The 20,494-nt window shown below is 49.4% G+C and overlaps 1 protein-coding gene across 9 annotated transcripts; it reads right to left on the bottom strand.

The window, feature by feature from the left end:
- Positions 1–6,163: 6,163 nt before the first annotated feature.
- On the bottom strand, positions 6,164–20,393 carry RAB44 (RAB44, member RAS oncogene family). Of its 9 annotated transcripts, XM_084497529.1 has the most exons (17): positions 18,426–20,393; positions 17,044–17,245; positions 16,856–16,970; positions 16,447–16,615; positions 16,058–16,201; positions 15,622–15,712; positions 15,419–15,514; positions 14,886–15,073; positions 14,351–14,399; positions 14,005–14,099; positions 13,193–13,566; positions 10,370–10,960; positions 9,827–9,908; positions 9,385–9,499; positions 8,499–8,600; positions 7,701–7,777; positions 6,164–7,247 (listed from the first exon to the last, which is right to left on the bottom strand). In XM_084497529.1, the coding sequence occupies exons 2-17, from the start codon at positions 17,227–17,229 to the stop codon at positions 7,163–7,165; spliced, it is 2,559 nt and encodes an 852-aa protein (XP_084353655.1). In that variant the 5' UTR covers positions 17,230–17,245; positions 18,426–20,393; the 3' UTR covers positions 6,164–7,162. The 9 variants fall into 9 exon arrangements, 7 of the variants coding, with proteins under 7 accessions (XP_084353655.1, XP_084353649.1, XP_084353650.1 ...); XM_084497523.1 differs by having other exon boundaries at positions 10,370–13,566; XR_014685730.1 differs by having other exon boundaries at positions 7,176–7,247; positions 7,701–7,950; positions 10,370–13,566.
- Positions 20,394–20,494: the final 101 nt, after the last annotated feature.

Below are 20,494 nucleotides of genomic sequence, written 5' to 3'. Positions count from 1 at the left end.
ATCTATCCACCCCTTATTCCATACCATTTATGTCATGCTCAGGTTACACTCTTTCCCATACATTCTAATTAATCACCATTTTCATCTAGGGTATATAGTAATCATGGTAGTGATGACATACAGTATTATATAGTAATTAACATGGTACAATTCAATTCATGGGCTATTCTCACCCAGTATTAAATCCCCTTGAGGTACACACGGGACCTCTCCGTTCTTTTGCATTACCCACCAAGTGCATCCAGGTCTCTGAGCAAAAGCAATTCCACGAATGGGTTTGCCTTTTCCTGAGGCAGGAGTAGCCCAGACTGTTTTACCCAGCATATTTCTTATGTGCACTACAGGAGCTTTATCCCCTTCTACAGTACGTAGCAGGTTTGATTGGGCAGGTCCAGCTCTGTTGGCAGACCCCCTAGTATTGACTAACCAGGTGGCCTTTGCCAAATGCGTATCCCAATTTTTGAATGTCCCAGCGCCCATTGCTTTCAATGTAGTCTTTAACAGTTCATTGTACTGTTCAACTTTCCCGGATGCTGGTGCATAAAAGGGTGATACACCCACTCAATACCATGTTCTTTGGCCCAAGTGTCTATAAGATTGTTTCGGAAATGAGTCCCATTGTCTGACTCTATTCTTTCTGGGGTGCCATGTCGCCATAGGACTTGCTTTTCAAGGCCCAGGATAGTGTTCCAGGCAGTGGCATGAGACACAGGATATGTTTCCAGCCATCCGATGGTTGCTTTCACCATTGTAAGTACGTGGCGCTTGCCATTGCGAGTTTGAGGGAGTGTGATGTAATCAATCTGCCAGGCCTCTCCATATTTATATTTCAGCCATTGTCCTCCATACAAAAGAGGCTTTGACCGTTTGTCTTGCTTGATTGCAGCATGTTTCACAGTCATGAATAACCTGTGCTATAGCATCCATGGTCAGGTCCACCCCTCAATCACGAGCCCATCTGTATGTTGCATCTCTACCTTGATGGCCTGAAGTGTCATGGGCCCATCGGGCTATAAATAATTCACCTTCATGCTGCCAATCCAGGTCCACCTGAGCCACTTCAATCTTAGCAGCCTGATCCACCTGATGGTTGTTTTGATGTTCTTCAGTAGCCCAATTCTTGGGCACATGAGCATCTACGTGGCGTACCTTTACAACCAGGTTCTCTACCTGAGCAGCAATATCTTGCCACAATGCAGCAGCCCAGATGGGTTTGCCCCTGCGTTGCCAGTTGTTTTGCTTACATTGCTGTAACCATCCCCACAGGGCATTTTCTACCACCCATGAATCAGTGTAGAGGTAGAGAACTGGCCACTTTTCTTTTTCAGCAATATCTAAAGCCATCTGAATGGCTTTCACTTCTGCAAACTGTCTCGGTTCACCTTCTCCCTCAGCAGCTTCTGCAACTTGTTGTGTAGGACTCCATACAGCAGCCTTCCATCTCTGATGCTTCCCCACAATACAACAGGACCCATCAGTGAACAGGGCATATTTCTTCTCATTCTCTGGTAACTGGTTGTATAGTGGGGCTTCTTCAGCACAACTCACCTCCTCCTCTGGTGATATCCCAAAGTATTTGCCTTCTGGCCAGTCCATAATCACTTCCAATATTCCTGGGCGACTGGGGTTTCCTATTTGAGCCCACTGAGTAATCACTGCAACCCATTTGCTCCATGTAGCATCAGTTGCATGATGTGTAGAGGGGACCCTTCCTTTGAACATCCAGGCAGTCGGGGTGCTAGGAGGAGCTGTACTTCAGTACCGACCACCTCCGAAGCAGATCAAACTCCTTCATATGCTGCCAATATCTCCTTTTCAGTTGGAGTGTAGTGGGCCTCAGATCCTCTGTATCCCCGACTCCAAAACCCCAGGGGTCGACCTCGAGTTTCCACAGGTTCTTTCTGCCAGAGGCTCCCAGTGGGACCATTCTCCCCAGCTGCGGTGTAGAGCACATTCTTTACATCTGGTCCTGTTCAGACTGGCCCAAGGGCTACTGCATGAACTATTACCTGCTTGATTTGTTCAAAGGCTTGTCATTGCTCAGGGCCCCATTCAAACTCATTCTTCTTACAGGTTACTTGGTAGAGTGGGTTTACTATCAGACTGTAATTTGGAATGTGCATTCTCCAAAACCCCACAACACCTAGGAAAGTTTGTGTTTCTTTTTTGCTAGTTGGTGGAGACATAGCTGTTATTTTGTTGATCACATCCATTGTGATTTGACAGCATCCATCTTGCCATTTTATTCCTAAAAACTGGATCTCTCATGCAGGTCCTTTGACTTTATTTTGTTTTATAGCAAACCCGGCTTTCAGAAGGATTTGGACTATTTTCTTCCCTTTCTCGAAAACTTCCTCTGCTGTGTCACCCCACACAATAATGTCATCGATGTACTGCAAGTGTTCAGGAGCTTCCCCCTGCTCTAGCGCAGACTGGATCAGTCCATGGCAAATGGTAGGGCTGTATTTCCACCCCTGGGGCAGCCGATTCCAAGTATATTGGACTCCCCTCCAAGTAAAAGCAAACCATGGCCTGCACTCTGCTGCTAGAGAGATGGAGAAAAATGCATTAGTGATATCAATTGTGGCGTACCACTTGGCTGCCTTCAATTCCAGCTCGTACTGGAGTTCCAGCATGTCCAGCACTGCAGCATTCAGTGGTGGCGTGACTTCGTTCAGGCCATGATAGTCCACTGGTAGTCTCCACTCACCATTAGACTTTCGCACTGGCCATATGGGACTATTGGAAGGTGAATGAGTCTTGCTCCTTGGCTCCTTGGCTCTCCAATTGACAAATTAGCTTATGGATGGGAAGCAGGGAGTCTCGGTTAGTGCGATATTGCCGCCAGTGCACAGTTGTGGTAGCGATTGGCACTTGCTGTTCTTTGACCCTCAGCAACCCCACAACAGAGACGTCCTCTGAGAGACCAGGCAAGGTAGACAACTGTTTAACGCCCTCTGTCTCAAAGGCAGATATACCAAAAGCCCACCGGAACCCTTTTGGGTCCTTGAAATATCCTCTTCTAAGATAGTCTATGCCAAGGATCCATGGAGCATCTGGGCCAGTCACAATGCGGTGCTTTTCCCACTCATTCCCAGTCAGACTCACTTCAGCCTCCAATACAGTTAACTGCTGAGATCCTTCCGTCACTCCATAAATACAGATGGGCTCTGGCCCTTTATAGCTTGATGGCATTATAGTACATTGTGCACCAGTGTCTACTAAAGCCTTATATTTCTGTGCGTCTGACGTGCCAGGCCATCGAATCCACACTGTCCAATAAACTCGTTTGTCCCTTTCCTCCCCCTGGCTAGAGGCAGGGCCCCCCTAATACTGGTCAGAATCTTCTTCATTTCTGTGTTTGAAGGACTGTCTGCTGGAAGTTGGAGCAGCAAACTTTTCAGAGAATCCCTTTTTCCCAATTGTTTTCTTTTGCAACTCACGTACCCGTGCCTCTAGGGTCGTGGTAGATTTTCCATCCCATTTTCTCATGTCCTCTCCACAGTCTCATAAGTAAAACCACAGTGTGGCATGGGGTGAGTACCGACCATATCATCTTCCTTGTGTGAATGAACGCTTACCCCTGATAGCTGAAACACTGGTTTGTACAGGTGGGGAGGAAAATAATCTCTCTTCAAGTTGTTGAACCTTTTCAGAAAGTTTCTCCCAAGTGTTCTCTTTTAGTTGGTGGACACTGGTTTGCTCAGGTGTGGAGGAAGATAGATAGATTCTCTTTAAGTTGGTGGAACTCTTCAGCAAGTTTCTCCACAGCTGAGACGCAGGCCTGTGAGAGACTTTGCTGCAACCTCCTTTTAGGTAGTTGTAGAGAGCGATGAGGTCTTCCTTCAGCCTCCAGACTAAACAACCCCAGCTGCCTTGGATACTCCTCATAACTCATCTTCTAATTCCTTCCCAGATGTTGGTCTTCTCTGAATTTGTTCCAGCAACTCAATAACTTTCTCGTAGTGAGTGCCCTAAACTGAACACAGTACATGAAGTGTGGTCTCACAAGTGCTGTGTACACGGGGGCAAGGACAAGGGGAGTCCTAGGGGATGACCACACTATTTCTGATGCAGGCCAGGAAGCCTTTGGCTTTATTGGCCACCTGAGCACACTGTTCTCTCTTGTTCAGTTAGCTGCTGACCAGTACCCCCAGCTCCTTTTCTGCTGGGCAGCCTTCCAGGCGCTCTTACCCAAGTTTGTGTTGCTGCATGAAATTGTTGTGACCTAAGTGCAGAACTAGTGTTTAGCCCCAGCCCATCAATGCAGCTGGATAGGTCCCTCTGCAGAGCCTTCCTACCTTCAGGCAGATCAACACTCCTGCCCAACCTGGTGTTGTCTGCAAATGGACAGAGGGTGCACTTGATCCCCTCATCAAAAGCATTGATAAAAATGCTAAACAAAACTGGTCCCGGTCCAGAGACCTGGGGAACACCACTGGTGATGGGTCACCAAGCAGATGGAACTCCATTCACAGCAACCCTTTGGGCCTGGCCATCCAGCCAGGTTTCTACACAGCAAGCAGTACATCTGTCCAAGCCATGAGCAGACAGTTTCTTCAGGAGAATGATGTGGGAAACAGTATCAAATGTTGCTGGGATAACAAAATCAATATTTCATGCCTTTCTAGCATTTCTCTCAATGAGAAATTCATTTCAGAGTTTGAAGAGGAGGATTTGAGAGCAGTAACATTTGCTTTATGCAACACCTTTGGGCACAAAGTCAATCCTCTTTTATAGACCTATTTCCAGTGAAATGGAACAGACATTTCTCTCTATTTGCTGCTCTATGAAGCCCTTTCTTTTGCAGATCACTGTTTTGGGCCCTGTTCAAGCCCTCTGTTCTTTCCCTGGAGCAGCAAAGTTGCATGGTTTGAAGGTATTGCTGCATTTGCTGCCATCTAACGGGAGAATATAGCCTCAGCGGCCTCAACGCCTTACATTTATGTGTCAGATACAAATGTTTCTGTAGTAGCAGGATTGTGCAGGAAAAGCAGAAACAGCTGCATGCAATGCGAGTAAAGGGAAAAGGTAATCTGTTGTCGAACTTCAGCACATGGGCAGTTTTGTACAGTGGCCGTGCAGTCAGGAACCATTACAGAGCCGGTGAAAGGAGCCCACTTCGGTTGATCAGGCTGAAATAGTGCTTCTCTCATCACAGATCAGACTTGCAAAGTGTGTTTTATGTTGTTTTAAGATAAAACAGTAGAAAGAGTGAAGATGGGCACAAACAAATCCTGTTATGGATATCCAGAATCCAGCCACAGCCCTGAGCTAAGCCAAGTAAACTCTTCCTGGGTAGTTGCATTTTTCAGGCTGGTCCCACAATGCAACAAGTAATAAAACCATTCTATAATGAAATACGGTAGAAGGTGATCACCATGGAGTGGTATCATATATTACATTAAGCAAATAAAGTTCTTTAAAAATTAGGGCCAGTGGAGGATGGCCACTGGCAAAAGGATGGACTTGGGAAGGACTCTTAGGGGATGGGGGCTTTGGTGATACAGAGGTGTTGGGGCACTGCAAAGGGGATGGCACGTCTAAGAGAGCTATCAGCACTGATGCTGCTTCTTCAGCTACAGTCACTACAAAGTGACAGTACCTTCCACCCTCCCTGGTGGAGCTCATGACCCTGATTTTTCCGAGCATGGTCATTCTTTGGTCTCCATTCATCTCCCTCTGCAAATCATTATCAATTCTGAATACTTTTTGTGGATCATACAGAGTTGACTTTTCTTGAGAATAAGGGAATAAAACCCCAGCCTGGCTTTGGATGTCACCTGGTTTTAGGGACAGCAGGGAAACCTCTCTGTGTTTCTTAGACAGGACTGTGAGCAGCACATGTGCCCTGTTTAAATGGATAATTCTGTGAGCCGGGCAACGGCAGTCTGTCCTTGCCTAGCAGTGTAAGTTTTCCATTGCCTAATAAAGACTAAACTTATATAGCAACTTTTCAACAATGGTGACATGAATTAGTCTCAGTCACTTCTGCCTTTATTAATACAGAAGTGGCAATTTCTCAGAGTTTTTATATCACTATCAGATACTGTTAAAAAAAGCCACTGTTAGAATCAGGGAAAGAGAAACTAGGTACATACATGAGGAGTTCTGTAACCTTGTTTCATTGGAAAGCCGAACTATAACAGATTCAGAAACTCAGTTGTGGTTTTTTATTTTTTTATTTTTGGAATATATAAAAACACAAAAATGTAACACTCATATTCTTATCTATTTAGTCTGTATGCCTTTCTCCTGCAAAAATATGGTTATCTGCATCAAGCTGTTAAAAAAAAAAAAGAAATTGTGATATGTACCTTTTTAGATGTCACACTGAGATTCAGTACTTCATCAGAAGTATCACTTTTAAAGGGCAGGGTGCAGAAGCTCACTTTTCCCTGCCCGTACTGAGGGTTTGCTGTGACAGTGCAAGACTCTGCTCTGGGTGCACTAAAGTGAAACAAGGACCCATGAGCATTTCTCTGTCTATATACCTCACCACCCCACCACTTCAGTGTCCTTTCTGTTATCCTGGACTTGCTTTTGGAGCTTTTCAAGGTGTTTTGATCAAAGTTTTTAATCTTTTTCAGACAGGACCCATTGCTGATCACTGCCATTGGAAACTGAAAAAGGGAAAAACAGCTTTGCCTTGCCAAGTTGGAGAGACTTACACTGCACTTAGGATATACAGCATGTTTCATTGGTCCAAACCGAATCTGACCAGCTTGTAAAGACAGAGCCAAAGTCCCCACTGCACAGCAGCACAAATGGCTTTAAACATTCTGCTGACTCCCTGTACTCATTTCTTTTATCCTGAGACTGGGTTTTGCTGCCTGCTGCTTCCAGGATGGTTCTAGTATCTTGGATCCAGATGGGTTCCTTTCTGCCTCCTTCATTAGCCCAGTTTTGGTCCTCAAGTGAAGGCAGTGCAGTTTCCCAATAAGTCTCTTGGAGGGTTTGTTCTCTCTGGCAACTGGCAATAGCAGAGATGAGCAGGGAGCAGAACAGACAACAGCCTTCTCCTCTGTAGCATTTTTTGCTCTCAGCATCAAGGGAGCTCAGGCAAGACAGGCACACAAGGAGCAGAGCTGGTGGTCAAGAATCCTTTTTTTTGCTTTTCTGCCACAGCAGTTTCAGACTACAGCAGGGACTCTGTTCATCACTAGCAGCAGCCCTTTTTCTTCTGAGGCAGCTTTGCTACCTCTTCTGTCTTATTTCTCAATTGATCTTCACGAACTTTGAGTGACCTGGGCAATAAGAAAGTTAGTCAGTCAGGTGCTTTCCCCCATATTTTGCATTGCTATTATATTTTTTTAGGACAAGCATTGGTAAGGGGACTCAGTGCAGTGCAGAGTTGAGAGCATTCCAGCTCAGCACGCTGTGAGAACTGCAGACTCTGCTGAAAATGCCAACCTAAATCCAATCACAGACAGAACTGATTTCAAGCAACTCAGGAAGAAATTAGCAGCATCCTGAGAAGGGTTTCCTTCATCCCCTTGCAATGCTGTACATCCAGGTGACATCCCACAGCACCTCCCCAGCTCATCCTGGCCATGCATGTGCTGCTCTGGGAGCTCTCCATGGCACTTGGGGACACGGAGGCTGTGGTGACAGTGAGATGCCAGCATTTCCTAGTGAAAAAGGCAGGAGGAAGTCCATGAAATTCAGGACAGCTGACAAAATACAGGCACAGGCCTCACCTGATTAGGCTGACCATGGACTCAGCAACGTTGTGGCCAGAGGCAGCGCTGCATTCATAAAATATGAGCTGATACTCCTGGAAGACAGAGTCCACAGAGAAATGTGATTTCCTTGCATTGGAATAGCTTCATATGGGAGCAAATAGCCAAGAAACATCATGGTCAAGTGGAAACAGAAGGACTCAAAGGAACAGGTAACTCAATAACTGATTTACTGCAATGTGAGGGTGAAATCCAACTCTTCTGGTAGCTGCAACACCAACATTTAGTGTCAAGAAGAAGGTTACTACTGCAGAGAACAATGCAATCCAGCCTGGTTAGTGGAGCAAATGCAGAGAGAGCAATGAGGTGTTACTGGGTTTTTGTACCTGCCAGTGACAGGTTTGTGAGAAACAAAGCATCTAATCCCTTGTCCTGCTGCTTCCGTTGGCAGAATCAGTCAGGGGATACTGGCCCAAACCTCAGAAACTTTGAAATTAAATAGGTAAAGGTGGATTTCTTCTTATCTACTTTTTATTAGCCACCTACATTTTAAGAGATTGATCATATTTTTAGTGTTCAATATCTTTAAAACATGAGAGAGTTCTGTGTTTTTATTATTTGGATTATGCTGGGAAGATGCATGGCATTTCCCAGCAATGATAAGATGGGTTCAGAGATCGTTTTGCTGTCCCCTGATGCACTAAAGTTGCATTTTGTAATGCAGGTTCCAGGCAGGCAGGAGCTGGTGGCTTCCATCCTTGGGTGTCCCTACTGAATCTGTGTGGGCAGCATGCTGCAGCAGGGCCATGCACCTACCTCAGCCAAGCGTTCTGCCTCTTGAGTAGGGACCTGTCTCTCTGCAGCACAGTCCGTTTTGTTCCCAAGAAGCAGAATAGTGACTCCATCATCTGCTCCCTCCTGGACAATAAAACAGGAAAGAATCAGGAGCACACCTACATCCTCCTTGAATCACAGCCAGACACACTGCCCAAAGACATCCTGGAACATCATGAAGTATGTGCATGGATTTGGTCTGGTAACAAAACTTTAAATTCTTAAACTCACTTAACAGCATTTAAGAAAATGTTTGCTGTTAAGTCATCTGTCCTGGTCTATTAATAGGGTAGGGAACCAGGCAAGTTCACTACAGGGTTAACTTGCTTTTTGTTTGAGTTCAAGAACCCTGCAGAAGATGCTCTGACTGTGATTTATGGGCACTGAGCATAGTGACAGACTATTTTGTTCTTTTTTTTTTTATTATTATTATTATAATTATTTTTTAAACATTTTATACTTAATTGAAAAATCTCTGGCAGGAAGTTTTTAAGAAGGCATGAGTTACCTCCTATTTCTCAGTACTCAAAAGAGGACTATGCTTTACTTAAGTGTTACCAAAATCACTTTCAACATTATCCATTTTTCTGCAGCAGTTTTTAATTTTAAAAAGTTTAGCAATCAAAACAAAAGTTATTAACAACCTTCACTGCAAAAATATGAAAAACGTGAGCACCTGAATTGTTTAAATCCTTCCATAAAAATCAGTTTATGACCAAAGCAAGGCAGAATGCCCTTTGCAAAGTGCTTAGCAGCTACCAGCTGCCCAGCCACAACCAATGACAGAAGTCAAATGGTGAAATGCTGATGCCAGTCATCATGAAACCCCAGGCCATGAGGGGGAACAAGGTTTTCCTGCCTTGCTCACCTGGATGCAGCTGAGCCAGTAGCGCACATCTGCAAAGGAGTACTGTGACGTGATGTCATACATCAGCACCACCCCGTCTGCTTTCCGGAAGAACTGCTTGGTGATGCTGTGGTACCTGTGGACATTTCAAACCATCACCAGGATGGAGTATGGAGGTTTCACCTAGAACCAATCTAAAATCCCAGAGGGAAAACCGGAAACATGGGTTGATCAAAAAGGAAAAAAAAATTTGCTCCTATCCTGATTGAAGAGGCCATGCAGACAGCCTGAGTGCTTACTTTTATCTTAATTACTTTCTCTATTATTTTTTATCAGATCACACAGAGTCCATCCCTAAACAATCGCCTTTGCTTAGCACAGGCAAAACATTTGATTCCACTAAGCTACCAAAAAAATGAAAAGCTTTTTTTGCTCTTCCCAGTCATACAGCACGGCTCCTCACCTTTCCTGCCCAGCTGAGTCCCATAGGCGGAGAGCAAAGTGCTTGTTATCCATGATGAGGCTTTTGACCTGATAATCCAGTCCTAGGATACACAGAAAGGGGATGTTTTGTTATCATAGAGTTGACCACTGTGATAGATAATGGATGGAGAAGCCATGCTGTGTAGGCATAGTGTGGGGCCACATCTGAAGCAGGATGGTTCCAGAGGAACTCATGATCTCTGATGGCTGAATTTTGGAAAGGTCTCAAATTTCACAATGAGTAAGACCAGCTTGGTTCAGAGAACAGAGACAAAAGGCAGACCAGAGAGAAAAACCACTGGGGCCATCAGTATTGCCCCAGAGAGGGCAAGGAGGACCACCATTACCTGCTTGTGAGCACCCAGGTATGTTGGTGGTCCTACTTGGTCCTTGGTGACAGGTTTGAGTGAGCAGTAATGCACATGTAATGACTTCCAGCAGCTTATGGGGCAGAGGAAAGGGAACTGTGGTGGTCACACAAGTAGGTGTAGAGCCCTCAAGAGCGCAGTCAGAGGAAACCTACCTACTGTGGCAGTGAGGTGTGGGTTGAAGGTGTTGGCATGCAACCGGTACAGAAAGGATGTTTTGCCCACATGGGAATCACCGACAAACAGCACATTGTACAAGTGGTCTGGGTCCAGGGAGACTTCAGAAGAGCCCCTTGGGGAAGCTCCTGCTCCATTCACAGTCATAGCTCCTTGCTCTCCTGGGCTGGGCTCACCTTCCTGGCTCATTTTCTGCCCAATCTCTTTTTTCTTCTCTGGTTGGCTAACATCACGGTCTTCCCTCCACTCTTCTGAGAGATGCCTTTGAGGCTGCACCCTGCTGTTGGCTGCATCCACCAGTGTGCTGTCTCTGAGATTCATCCCCAGCAGATCATTCCCAGTACCTTCCTGCTCTTGGACCCTTGTGCAAAAGGCTGACACTGGTGGCACCTCTTGTTTTGGAGGCTCAGCAGGTCCAGCAGCTACTCGCTTGGTTTCTATCACACATGGTGGCTTCTCCTGTGGCTGCTGGGGAGCAGCATGAAGCCTCATCTTCTCTTCCTCTGATGAGACCTCCTCCAGGAGCTCACTTTGGGCTGCCTGTCCCGAACCACCTAGCCATTGCACATCTGGAATAAGAACATCCTCCTGCATCACCATATCCCAATTTAGAGTGCTAATTTGTAGAGGCACCTCAGAAACAGAGGCGGCCAGTGTGGCTGCATTAGTATCATGGCCCTGCTTTAATTCTAAATGCTGAACTTCAACTAAGATCCTTGTCTCTGCCTCTACTCTAGCTCCCTGCACAACTCCCAGACCTTGAGCTCCATCCAGAGGCCTCACCTTTGCATCAGCACTCTTTTCCTGGAAAATTTCCAGAGCTTGGTTTTCTTCCAGGACCTGCTCATCTGGATCATTAAGTGCTACCGGTTTTACATCTGGATAAGGATATTTAGTGGCAGAAGCATACTCAGGATGCAAAGCAGCCACAGCTGGAAGGGGCACAGGTGCATCAGCATCCCCATCCCACTCATCTGTGTTGCACAGCCCCACTTCCAAAGCCACAGCTTGGCTCTGTGCCACTTCCCCAGTCCCTTCTTCAACCAGGGGCTGCAGGTCAGCCCATGTGCTCCCTCCAGGAGTTGATAAGAGTTCCTCCACCTGCACAAGTGACTCTGCCTCCTTCAATTTCAATTCCTGAGCATTATCTTGGACCAGTCCATCAGGGACTGGGCTCCCCGCAGGGGTTTCTGCTGGGGAAAGGCCCTCACCAAGCACTGCAGCAGCACTGGTTCTCTCTTCCAGCCCTGGCTGTGCTCTACCAGCCCCCTCCAGGGGCTGTACATCTGGCCCCATGCTCCCTGCCTGCTCTGTACCTGGGGCACCAGCAACACTTCGGTGCTGTAGCTCTGCTGCTGGGCTCCCTCCTGGGCTTGCCTCAAGCTCCCCCAGCTCTGCAAGCAACTGCACACTGGCAGTACTGCTCAGGGCCTCCAGCACCTCCATGCTTCCAGCCTTCTTCTGTTGTGGCACCTCTGAAGCAGCCCCCTCTGCCAGCCCAGCTTCTGCTCCCTGCGGATCAAGCAGAGGCTGATTTGGCAGCCCAGGCTCGCTTGGTCCTTGTCCCCCATCCCCAGCCTCCTCCCTGAGACGAATGGTCATATGGTGCCCCACATCCCTTGGGGCTTCTGGGATAAGACCCCCATGGAGCAGAGTCTCTGCTGGAGAGTGTTCTGCCTCCTCCATTCCCAGTGTCTGAGCATTAATCAGGACCAGCCTAGGCAGACCTAGGTACTCCATAGGGGTTTCTGCTGGGGAAAGGCCCTCACCAAGCACTGCAGCAGCACTGGTTCTCTCTTCCAGCCCTGGCTGTGCTCTACCAGCCCCCTCCAGGGGCTGTACATCTGGCCCCTTGCTCCCTGTGTGCTCTATACCTGGGGCACCAGCAACACTTCGGTGCTGTAGCTCTGCTGCTGGGCTCCCTCCTGGGCTTGCCTCAAGCTCCCCCAGCTCTGCAAGCAGCTGCACACTGGCAGCACTGCTCAGGGCCTCCAGCTGTTGCACACCTGCCACCACTGCCCCTTCCTGTGTTTCAGCTTGTGGCACTGCCTCTAGCTGTAGCACATGTGCATGTGCGGTCCCTTCCTTCATGTCCCCAAAATCTTCCCCACTGGGCTGTAGCCAGGCATCACCTTGCCCTCCCTGCATTGCCTCTCCTGCACCCTTCTCCTCCTCTGCAGCCTCAGCTGGGAGCTCACAGGCTGCTCCATGACTCCTGCGATGCTTTGCTCCATGCACCTGAGCTGGTTCTGCATCTACCTGCACTGTTCCTTTGTCCTGTCCCCATGACTGCACCTCTGCACCGTCACCTTCCCCATTTACATTTTTGGGGTTGGGAACTGTTGTCACCCCTGGGAGGACACTGTCTTCCTGCTTTGCTGCCATTTGCACCTCACCCCTGCATGTCAGCTCCGGCTCCAGGCACCCTCCCAGCTCCCCAAGCACATCTCTGGCCAAGTCCCAACCTGGTACAAGCTCCAGTTCCCAGCCCTCGGGTGTTGCCTCCAAACTTTCTCCCTGGCTTAACGCTGCTTCTCCAGCATCTCCTGGCAGCTGTGCCTTTTCCTGTTCTGTCTTTTTGCGCACCCATTCTGCTTCCTCCACCTCCACCCATTCCTGATCAGCTGTCTCTTTTCTCTCTCTGGGTGCACATTGTGGACGCTCAGCCTCCTTTAGTATCTGCCCCCTCTCATCAGCACCCTTTCTCTTCCCAAATAATGTCCCTTTCACCTTCTCCAGGCCTTGCCCTGCTCCCTCCATGCTGTTTCCCTGCTCTGCCCCCAGCTCCTCAGTGGACGCACTGGCCTGTGTCATGTCCCAAGCAGGAAGCTCAGCTGCAGTTCGTCCCTCTCTCAGGTCTTCTTTGAACAGCTTGTGACCGACATGGGTATCCCTTGGGGCCCCAATGGCTGAGCTATGCAGTGTTGCTGCCTCTGGTCCTTTTTGGGGCTCAGCATCATGTTGCAGGCAACAGGCAGCTTCTGCCAGTGCAGCTGGTGCCTGTAGCTTCAGCTGCATGCTCAGAGCTGCTATTGCATCATTCATCTCTCTTAGCAAAGAACCTTGGTCAGAAAAACATTCCTCTTTCAGAAATTCAGGGAAAGGGTCCTCTTCTACAGAGAGTGCTCTTGGCAGTCCTGAAATGCTTGTTTCTGCTGGCAGCTTTTCCCAAACCCTGCAAGAGCAGAACATGGTGTGAGAACAGTTTGGCAGCAGCTCTGTTCCATCCACCTCCACCTTGGAGGATGCTTCCTCTGCCTCTTTGCCTATCCCTCTCCAAACCCCTCTGTATTACAGACAGTGCCATGCTCAAAATCTCCAATCTGGGCTGGAGCTGCCAAGTTCAGAGAGCAGCAAAGAAACAGAGCCAGGATCACATCATAGCTGAGAAAGTGAACGTGCTTCTTCCCAAGCTCCGCATTCATGTTATCAGAGATTAAAAGAAAAATCTCAGTCAGATACAGTGAGTGCCTGCTCCAACAGGAGCAATGCAGAGCAAGGAACTATGTGATCTCTGAGATGAGAGATGGATGGGTAAGAAAGGAGCACTTCAAGGAAGAAACGTGCTGTTTAGCCTGGGGAGGGTGGAGGACCTGGGCCCAGGATCCCTTACACTTGGTGGGTGTTTTTGCGTTGTGGCTTGCCAACTTGTGACCCCAGCCTGATCTGCACCTCTGAGCAACACTTCTCACTCTGCTGTGGACTCATCTGTGGTGAACGGAGAGAAAAAGAAGGGAAAAATAATGCTTGACAAGGGAGTGTATCAATGTCGTATGATGTTTAGCTTTCCAGCTTCAGTTTACAGACATTCCCACACAAAATTTGCAAATATCAACCCTAATATGCTGCTGCCCCATCCCTCTTCAACCATGTGGGACATGGTGCCAACCCCCTGTGTGAAAGCCAGGCTCTGGAGCAGGGACACCCCATCCTGTTCCTACCATGCATGGCTGCAGTACCTGCAGGGATGGTGGCATCTCACCAGGCAGCTCTGCCACTGCTCTGTCCCTATAAGCAAAGAGCACAGGGGTCACAATGGGAAATGCATCCTCTGCACTGCCTCCGTCCCTGCCCCCAGGTCATCACTAGCTCCAGAAGTAGTGATGGGCTTTGGTCTAGCCAGGAGGGGGACAACAAAACCCACCACTGGCCCTAGCACCAGTGCTGGTTGGGGTCCTCCTGGGTGAAGGTTGCCCCCATCTCCTGGGACTACCTTCAAAGGACATTCAGTGCATAATGCTGATAGTCCTGGTTTTTTTTTTTTTTTTTTTTTTTTTTTTGTTGTTGTTGTTTGTTTGTTTGTTGTATTCCCCCCTCCCCCCTCCAATACTTTGCACACCAAGCCACTATTCATCCATACCATCCAGACCACTGCCTCCCCAACTGAAGCAAAATGATGGCTGAGCACCATCACAACTCACATCCCATCTGCTTCAAACCCCAGGAGGAAACCAGGTATGAGCAGAAGGAGATGCTGGTCCCTCAGCTACTCACTGCAGCTCCTCCATGTGCTCTCGAGCTACCGCGGCCCTTGTGGTCCACAGGTACCCATGGGTCTGCTGCAGCTGCAGGTTGATGTGCTGCAGCTGCTCCTCCAGCACCCGGTTGCTCTCTTCCAGCTGCTGCTTTTCAGTGCTGGCAGTTTGCTGCATGCTGCGGAGGCTGTGGCACCGTGTCTCCAGCTGCAGGATGACAACTATGACACTCACACCCAGCTGGGACCCCTTGGCCCAACATGAAAAACAATGGATCACCATCTCTAAATGGTGGATCACCATATCCTCTAGACCTGGGGCTGGATTTCCCCCAGGGTGTCAGCTGGAAAACTCAATTTGGATGCTCCCAGGGAAGGAGGAGAGGAAGGGGATGAGGGTGGCAGAGGTGAGGTGATGGAGGTCCTGTGTGGTAACTTGCATCAAGGGCTGGTAGGGACTGTCCAGGATCAGGTGTACAACACCATGCCAAAGGTAAAGGCACAGCTCAAAGTTCTGCATTGCAATGGGGACCAGGATTTGGGATCATCTCACCTCTACCTGTGCTGTGACCAAGCGCTGCACCTCCCTTTCACTGGCATCCAGGACTCGCTGCAGCTCCATGCCATGCAAGTGGCTTCGGGCCATGCTCTGGAGTGGCAACAGGAACATTGGCACCCACCCATCCATCTAGGTTTGGGGGCACTAGGTCCACCCAGAGTGGATGGCTGGAGGGGATGAGCAGCTAATAAACCCACCTCCTGCTCCAGCCGCTGCTGCTCCTGCTGGATCTGTTGCTCCATGGCTGCACAGAGCCGCTGCACCTCCAGGTTGTGGTCAGCCACACATCTGGTAGGGACAGCAGGGTTGAGGGGTCGGGGGGGATTCAGACCTCATCAAAAAGGGTGCAGGTCTGGGGACCCCATGTTGCCCATGCAACCTGCAGACTGCAGCCATGGCTGCCTGGAGGCATTCACCCAGCAAGGATGTGTCCAGGAGTCTGACACTTTTGCTGTCCTGTGAGTGACTGTAGAGGGAGCTCAATCCCAAACATCGAAATCAAGGAAAACCTCAGCTCCATTCACTGCTGGATGCCTCCTTGGGCGCATCTCTATGGCTGGGGTGAGCAGGAACCCCATCCTTCCTGTCCCTGTTCCCCTCCTTGTCCCTCTCTGATGTCATGGGGTGACTCACTTGTTCAGGGTCACCTCCAAGACCTCCTTCTTGCTCCTGGCTTCTTGAATGCGGTGCCTCATCTTGGCCAGGAAGTCCTCCAGGTTGCCCAGGAGCTGTGGCTCATCCTTCCGGAGCTTGGCCCAGAGTTGCCAGATCTCCCGCCTGCTGAGAGAGAGGCAACTGGCAAACATCTGCCAGTTCTGGCGTCTCTTATCATTTAGCCCATGCTGCTGGGGACATGTGGTCCTGACAGTGGCCATGATCCTGTCCCCTGCTCCTGCACCCAGGAAAAAGTGCTTGCAGCCTGTAGGGGGACCAAACTGGGGGAAAATCCTGCCCTGTTCCAACCTCAGGCAGCTCTGCCCCATCCTGCAGGACACCCATAGGTGCTAAGCCAGGCTGCTCACTCTTCAGAGATGTCATCTGTGCCCAGCTGGTCCATGAATGCTGCAAAGCGTTTCTGCTCCTCACTGTCCACCCCCTCCAACAAAGGGCCGGCAAAGACTAAGTTCCTCCAGGATGCTGTTTTCCGCTGGCGATGGTCCCTGCTGGCCTTTTGGGAGCTCAGGAACTGCCCTGTCAAAACACAGCCCGAACCCTCAGTGCCCAACCCAAATCCTGGCATTCACCATCCCAGCACTTCTCCGAGCTGCTCCAGTGCACTTGGACCCAGTGAGCCATGGGCTCAGAGCCCAGCTGCAGGGCTGTTTTTGGGCCACTGTGTGCCACCCAGAACAGGGAGTGTTGCAGATCCCTCTTGGAAAAGGGGCACTGGGACGGGACCAGGATGCTTGGAGACACTGTGTTGGTACTTACAGAGCCCGGCAACGAACTCCTCAGTGTTCAACTGCCCGGTGCCAGCAGCATCCAGCCCATCAAAGAGGAGCTCCAGCTCCTCCGTGCTGCATGGGAAATTCTTCTCCTGCAACTTCTAAGAATAAAAGAAATTAAGAAAAAAAAAAAAAACATCCAGTCATCAGGATCCCAGTGGTCCCATTCTTTACCTGCATGTCTGAGCGAGTGATGAACCCTGTCTGGTCCTTGTGGTGCCCCTGGATGAAGTCCTGCACCTTCTGCATGACTTTAGATGCCCACAGTGGCTCCTCGCTGGGACCAGAATCCTTGCAGAGCTGCCTGCGACGGCTGGAGCCCATGCGCCGGCCCTTGGCACCTGCCCGGTGTTCAGCCATGGCTCACAGCTGGGTACTGCAGAGGGGGAACCAGTGATTACTGAGTCTCAGAAATTCATTTTAACTGGTGGAAACAGCCCTGAGTGGCTGGCAGGTTTGGCAATAGGAAGAGAGGCACTTATCTCCGGTTGCACAGAGCAAACGTGGCCTCAGCCAACAGCAACAGCCATCCCCACCAGCCAGGCTTTGAGCCCAGCACCCAACAGGCACACAGCTTCTGCCCTGCTCAGGCTGCCCGGGCTACAGGGGACATGCAGGGCAGCATCCAGGGCTGAAGGCCACCTGGGAGGTGCCATAGCCCTCAGCAAAGGACCAGCTGGGGTGATGCTCAGTCTGAGCAAAGCTGAGTGGCTCCACCTGTTTTGTGGGAGCTCATCAGCATCTTTTAAAATTCCCCTCCCCAGCTTTCACAGCTGTGAGTCATCCCTGAGCAGAGTTGCATGCAGCCTTGGGGAGGTTTCCACTTGTGCCCATACATTCTCCCCTGGTTCAACCCTCCCATCCTTGGTGCCTCACAGCATCACCAAATTGTGACCAAAAGCTGGCCAGGGTAGGAGCCTGTCTTTGTGCTCTGCCTGGGGAAATCCCCTGCTGCTCCATCCCTTGGCTTCTTTCCTTTTGCAATGTGAAACAGCAATTTTGCTAAGCCCTAAGGTGCACCGGAAATGCAGGAATAGGCCCCCAAAATGTCCACATCCTCTTCAACTCTTGTGCAGCACCCACAAGCACCATCCCACAGCATCATGAAGACATAAGAGGGTCCTGCAAAGTCACTGGGGTCCCACAGGGAACCCAGCAAGGTGGGGGCAGAATCTGGGTACCTTGTTTTGTGATCCCAGCCTCTAAGACAGCATAAGCAACATTTTTCTGGGGAAACAGCTGAAGGTGGTGGAAAAATCCCTAGCTACCTGCCCCATCACCACAGACAGCTGAGCCTGCTGCACACCATGAAACGGGGACACAGAACAAGGAAAAGATGGAAAAAAAAATGAATTTAAACACTGAAGTCTGTCTGAGATATTTCCTGCTGACAGGCTTCCATAGGGTCATCACTGCCAAAATTTGGCAGCTGCACAGCCAGGAGTAACAGAGGGCCGAAATCTAAACTGTAAGTCACTAACATTAGCAAAAATATTTTTTCTTTGCTTTTCTATTATTTAAGGTGATGCATGAGCCACCTCTAGAGCAAAACTTACCTTTTCTGTGTGCTGAAAGGTATCCTGAGCTTCAGGGCACTGTCTGGCCGTGCTGTGAGGTTCCCTGAGGTCAGAGGGATATCAGCCCCACGCCGAGGGCATTGCTGCTGCACACCCGCCTGCCCCACGCCCAAGCTGTCATTTTCTCTTACTCAAGGCAGCTTTCCGTTTTTGGGTTGCACTCAACTACCGGTGCACACATTTCCTGTTTGCTGTGCTGCAAGCAAGTATGCGAAGAGCCTGCCTGAGGGGGTCACTGGACACCCTAAAACTGTCCTGAACCTACAATAGCCCTGCAGCAGCATCTCCACCACCACTTGTAAGCACAGCAGAAGTCCCTGTCCTCTCCTCATTTGCAGCATCTGGCCAAGGATGGAACGTGTCTGGGGCAAGGCAGGGGAAATGCATCAGAGAAACAGCAAACATTAGTTCAAAAGGCCAAATAACTCAATCTACTAATCTATGTAAAAGACTACTGGATTATAACATCCCAGTGATGAAGGAGCAAACATGCAAAATCCCCTTGTAGGATTTGGCTTTGGCCCCAGGATTTGGAGAAATCACCTCTATGCTGCTTGTACCAGTCTTTTCCAGGGGATGCTGCTGGAATTACTGACACCACGTACAGCCAGTACTGAGAAAGTACTTGCCGGCTCAGCTGCCTGCAACCACTCTGGTTTGCAGCAGGATGGCGGAATAAATGGGTTGCACTCATTTTTGTTTAGCTTTAACTGCAAAATGAGAAGACATCCCAAGAAAAAGCTTAAAGAACAACAAAGGGAAATGTCAATTATTATCTTTAGATTATAACTAGAATTTACATCCAGCTACTGCCCTCACAGAGGACTGCTTCATTACATGGGCAAAGGCTATGACTGCTCTGGTTTTGCTTTCCAAAGGCAAAGCCTGTGCCCATAACCCCAGATTGCATCAACACAGCCTCCCTCCAGACACAGGCTGGGTTGTTTGGAGAGCACCCCAATCTCACGTTGATCTCTAATTCTTGCAGCCCCTGTGGCCATTTGCCACTGCACAGAGAAGGCTGCATTTCAGCTTTGCTTTTCCCTTGGGGATGATTTTTTGGGGAGAACCCTAAATATCTCCAAACAGCAGCACTTACGATGGAATGGCTTGCAAGGCAGGGAGGGGGAGGTGGGGCTGACCAACTGCAGAATCCTTCTGCAGAATCCTTCCAGCATCCTTCAGTAGCTCTAGGGCAGCACAAACCTGCAGCAGCCATAGCACTCTTTGGCCCTGAGAAGACCCCAGGAAGGCACTGATCAAAGGGGATTTAACGCCATATTAGGAACATGAGGGGTTAGTGCCTGAGCCACTCCCCAGTCAGGGCTGGGGTCTCCCAGGGCAGCACAAACATCATATCCAGGACTACAGGAGCCAGGTCCTGGCTGTCTCCAGAGCCCCATGAACAGTGCTGGGGGATGTTCAGCTGCAGATTTACTTCTCCCTTCTTCAACCATCACTGCTGTTGACAAAGGTGAAGTGACAGCAGAGGGGAGCAGCTGGCAACAGCCAAAGGGGCTGGAAGGACTGACTTAAAGGGAAAATATTAAAAGGGCTTGAGACAGCAACAGCTAAAAGACTGCACAATGATAACACTCCACAAGAATTTCAAGGGGCGCTTCTGGGTATGTGGAAGCAGAGGCATGACATAGATAGCAGAGGTCCCCACACATGTGGCAGCAGCTTCTGCTGAGGACACTGGGGGAGCACCACAGTGCTAATTCCACACCCAATTCCACAATTGGGCAGGGTCAAGTGGACTGTTTGGGGTGAGGTTTCACCACACCACCACTCTTCAACAACTCCCATCTCATGGCTTCAATGTTTCAAGCCAAGATATCATCCAGTGTTATGACAGCCCCTCCCCACCTGGCTCCACATAAAGCACAGCTCCATGGTTGCTGAAGCTTCCATCCCTACTCCCAGACAGACCAAAGGCAGGCACAGCCCACAATGCAGGGTTGCATCCCTAAAGTAGTCCCCAGCCCATCCTACCAGGCAGGTACCTAGTCACCTCCCCCCACAGACAGACCCTGCTCCCAGCTCAC

This window comes from Aythya ferina, assembly GCF_964211825.1.
Source record: "Aythya ferina genome assembly, chromosome: 25".
In the NCBI taxonomy this organism is placed as follows: Eukaryota; Metazoa; Chordata; class Aves; order Anseriformes; family Anatidae; genus Aythya; species Aythya ferina.
This window is presented reverse-complemented; position numbering and strand designations above follow the sequence as displayed.

Bases quoted from the DNA above. Each gene is read 5' to 3' on its own strand.
- RAB44 (XM_084497523.1), bottom strand. From the start codon at position 17,229: ATGGCTGAACACCGGGCAGGTGCCAAGGGCCGGCGCATGGGCTCCAGC. The intron at 9,909-10,369 runs GTAGGTTTCCTC...TGTGTATCCTAG, and splicing joins ACACCTCACTGCCACAGTAG to GACTGGATTATCAGGTCAAA. The intron at 7,778-8,498 runs GTAGGTGCATGG...TCTGTCTTCCAG, and splicing joins AGGCAGAACGCTTGGCTGAG to GAGTATCAGCTCATATTTTA.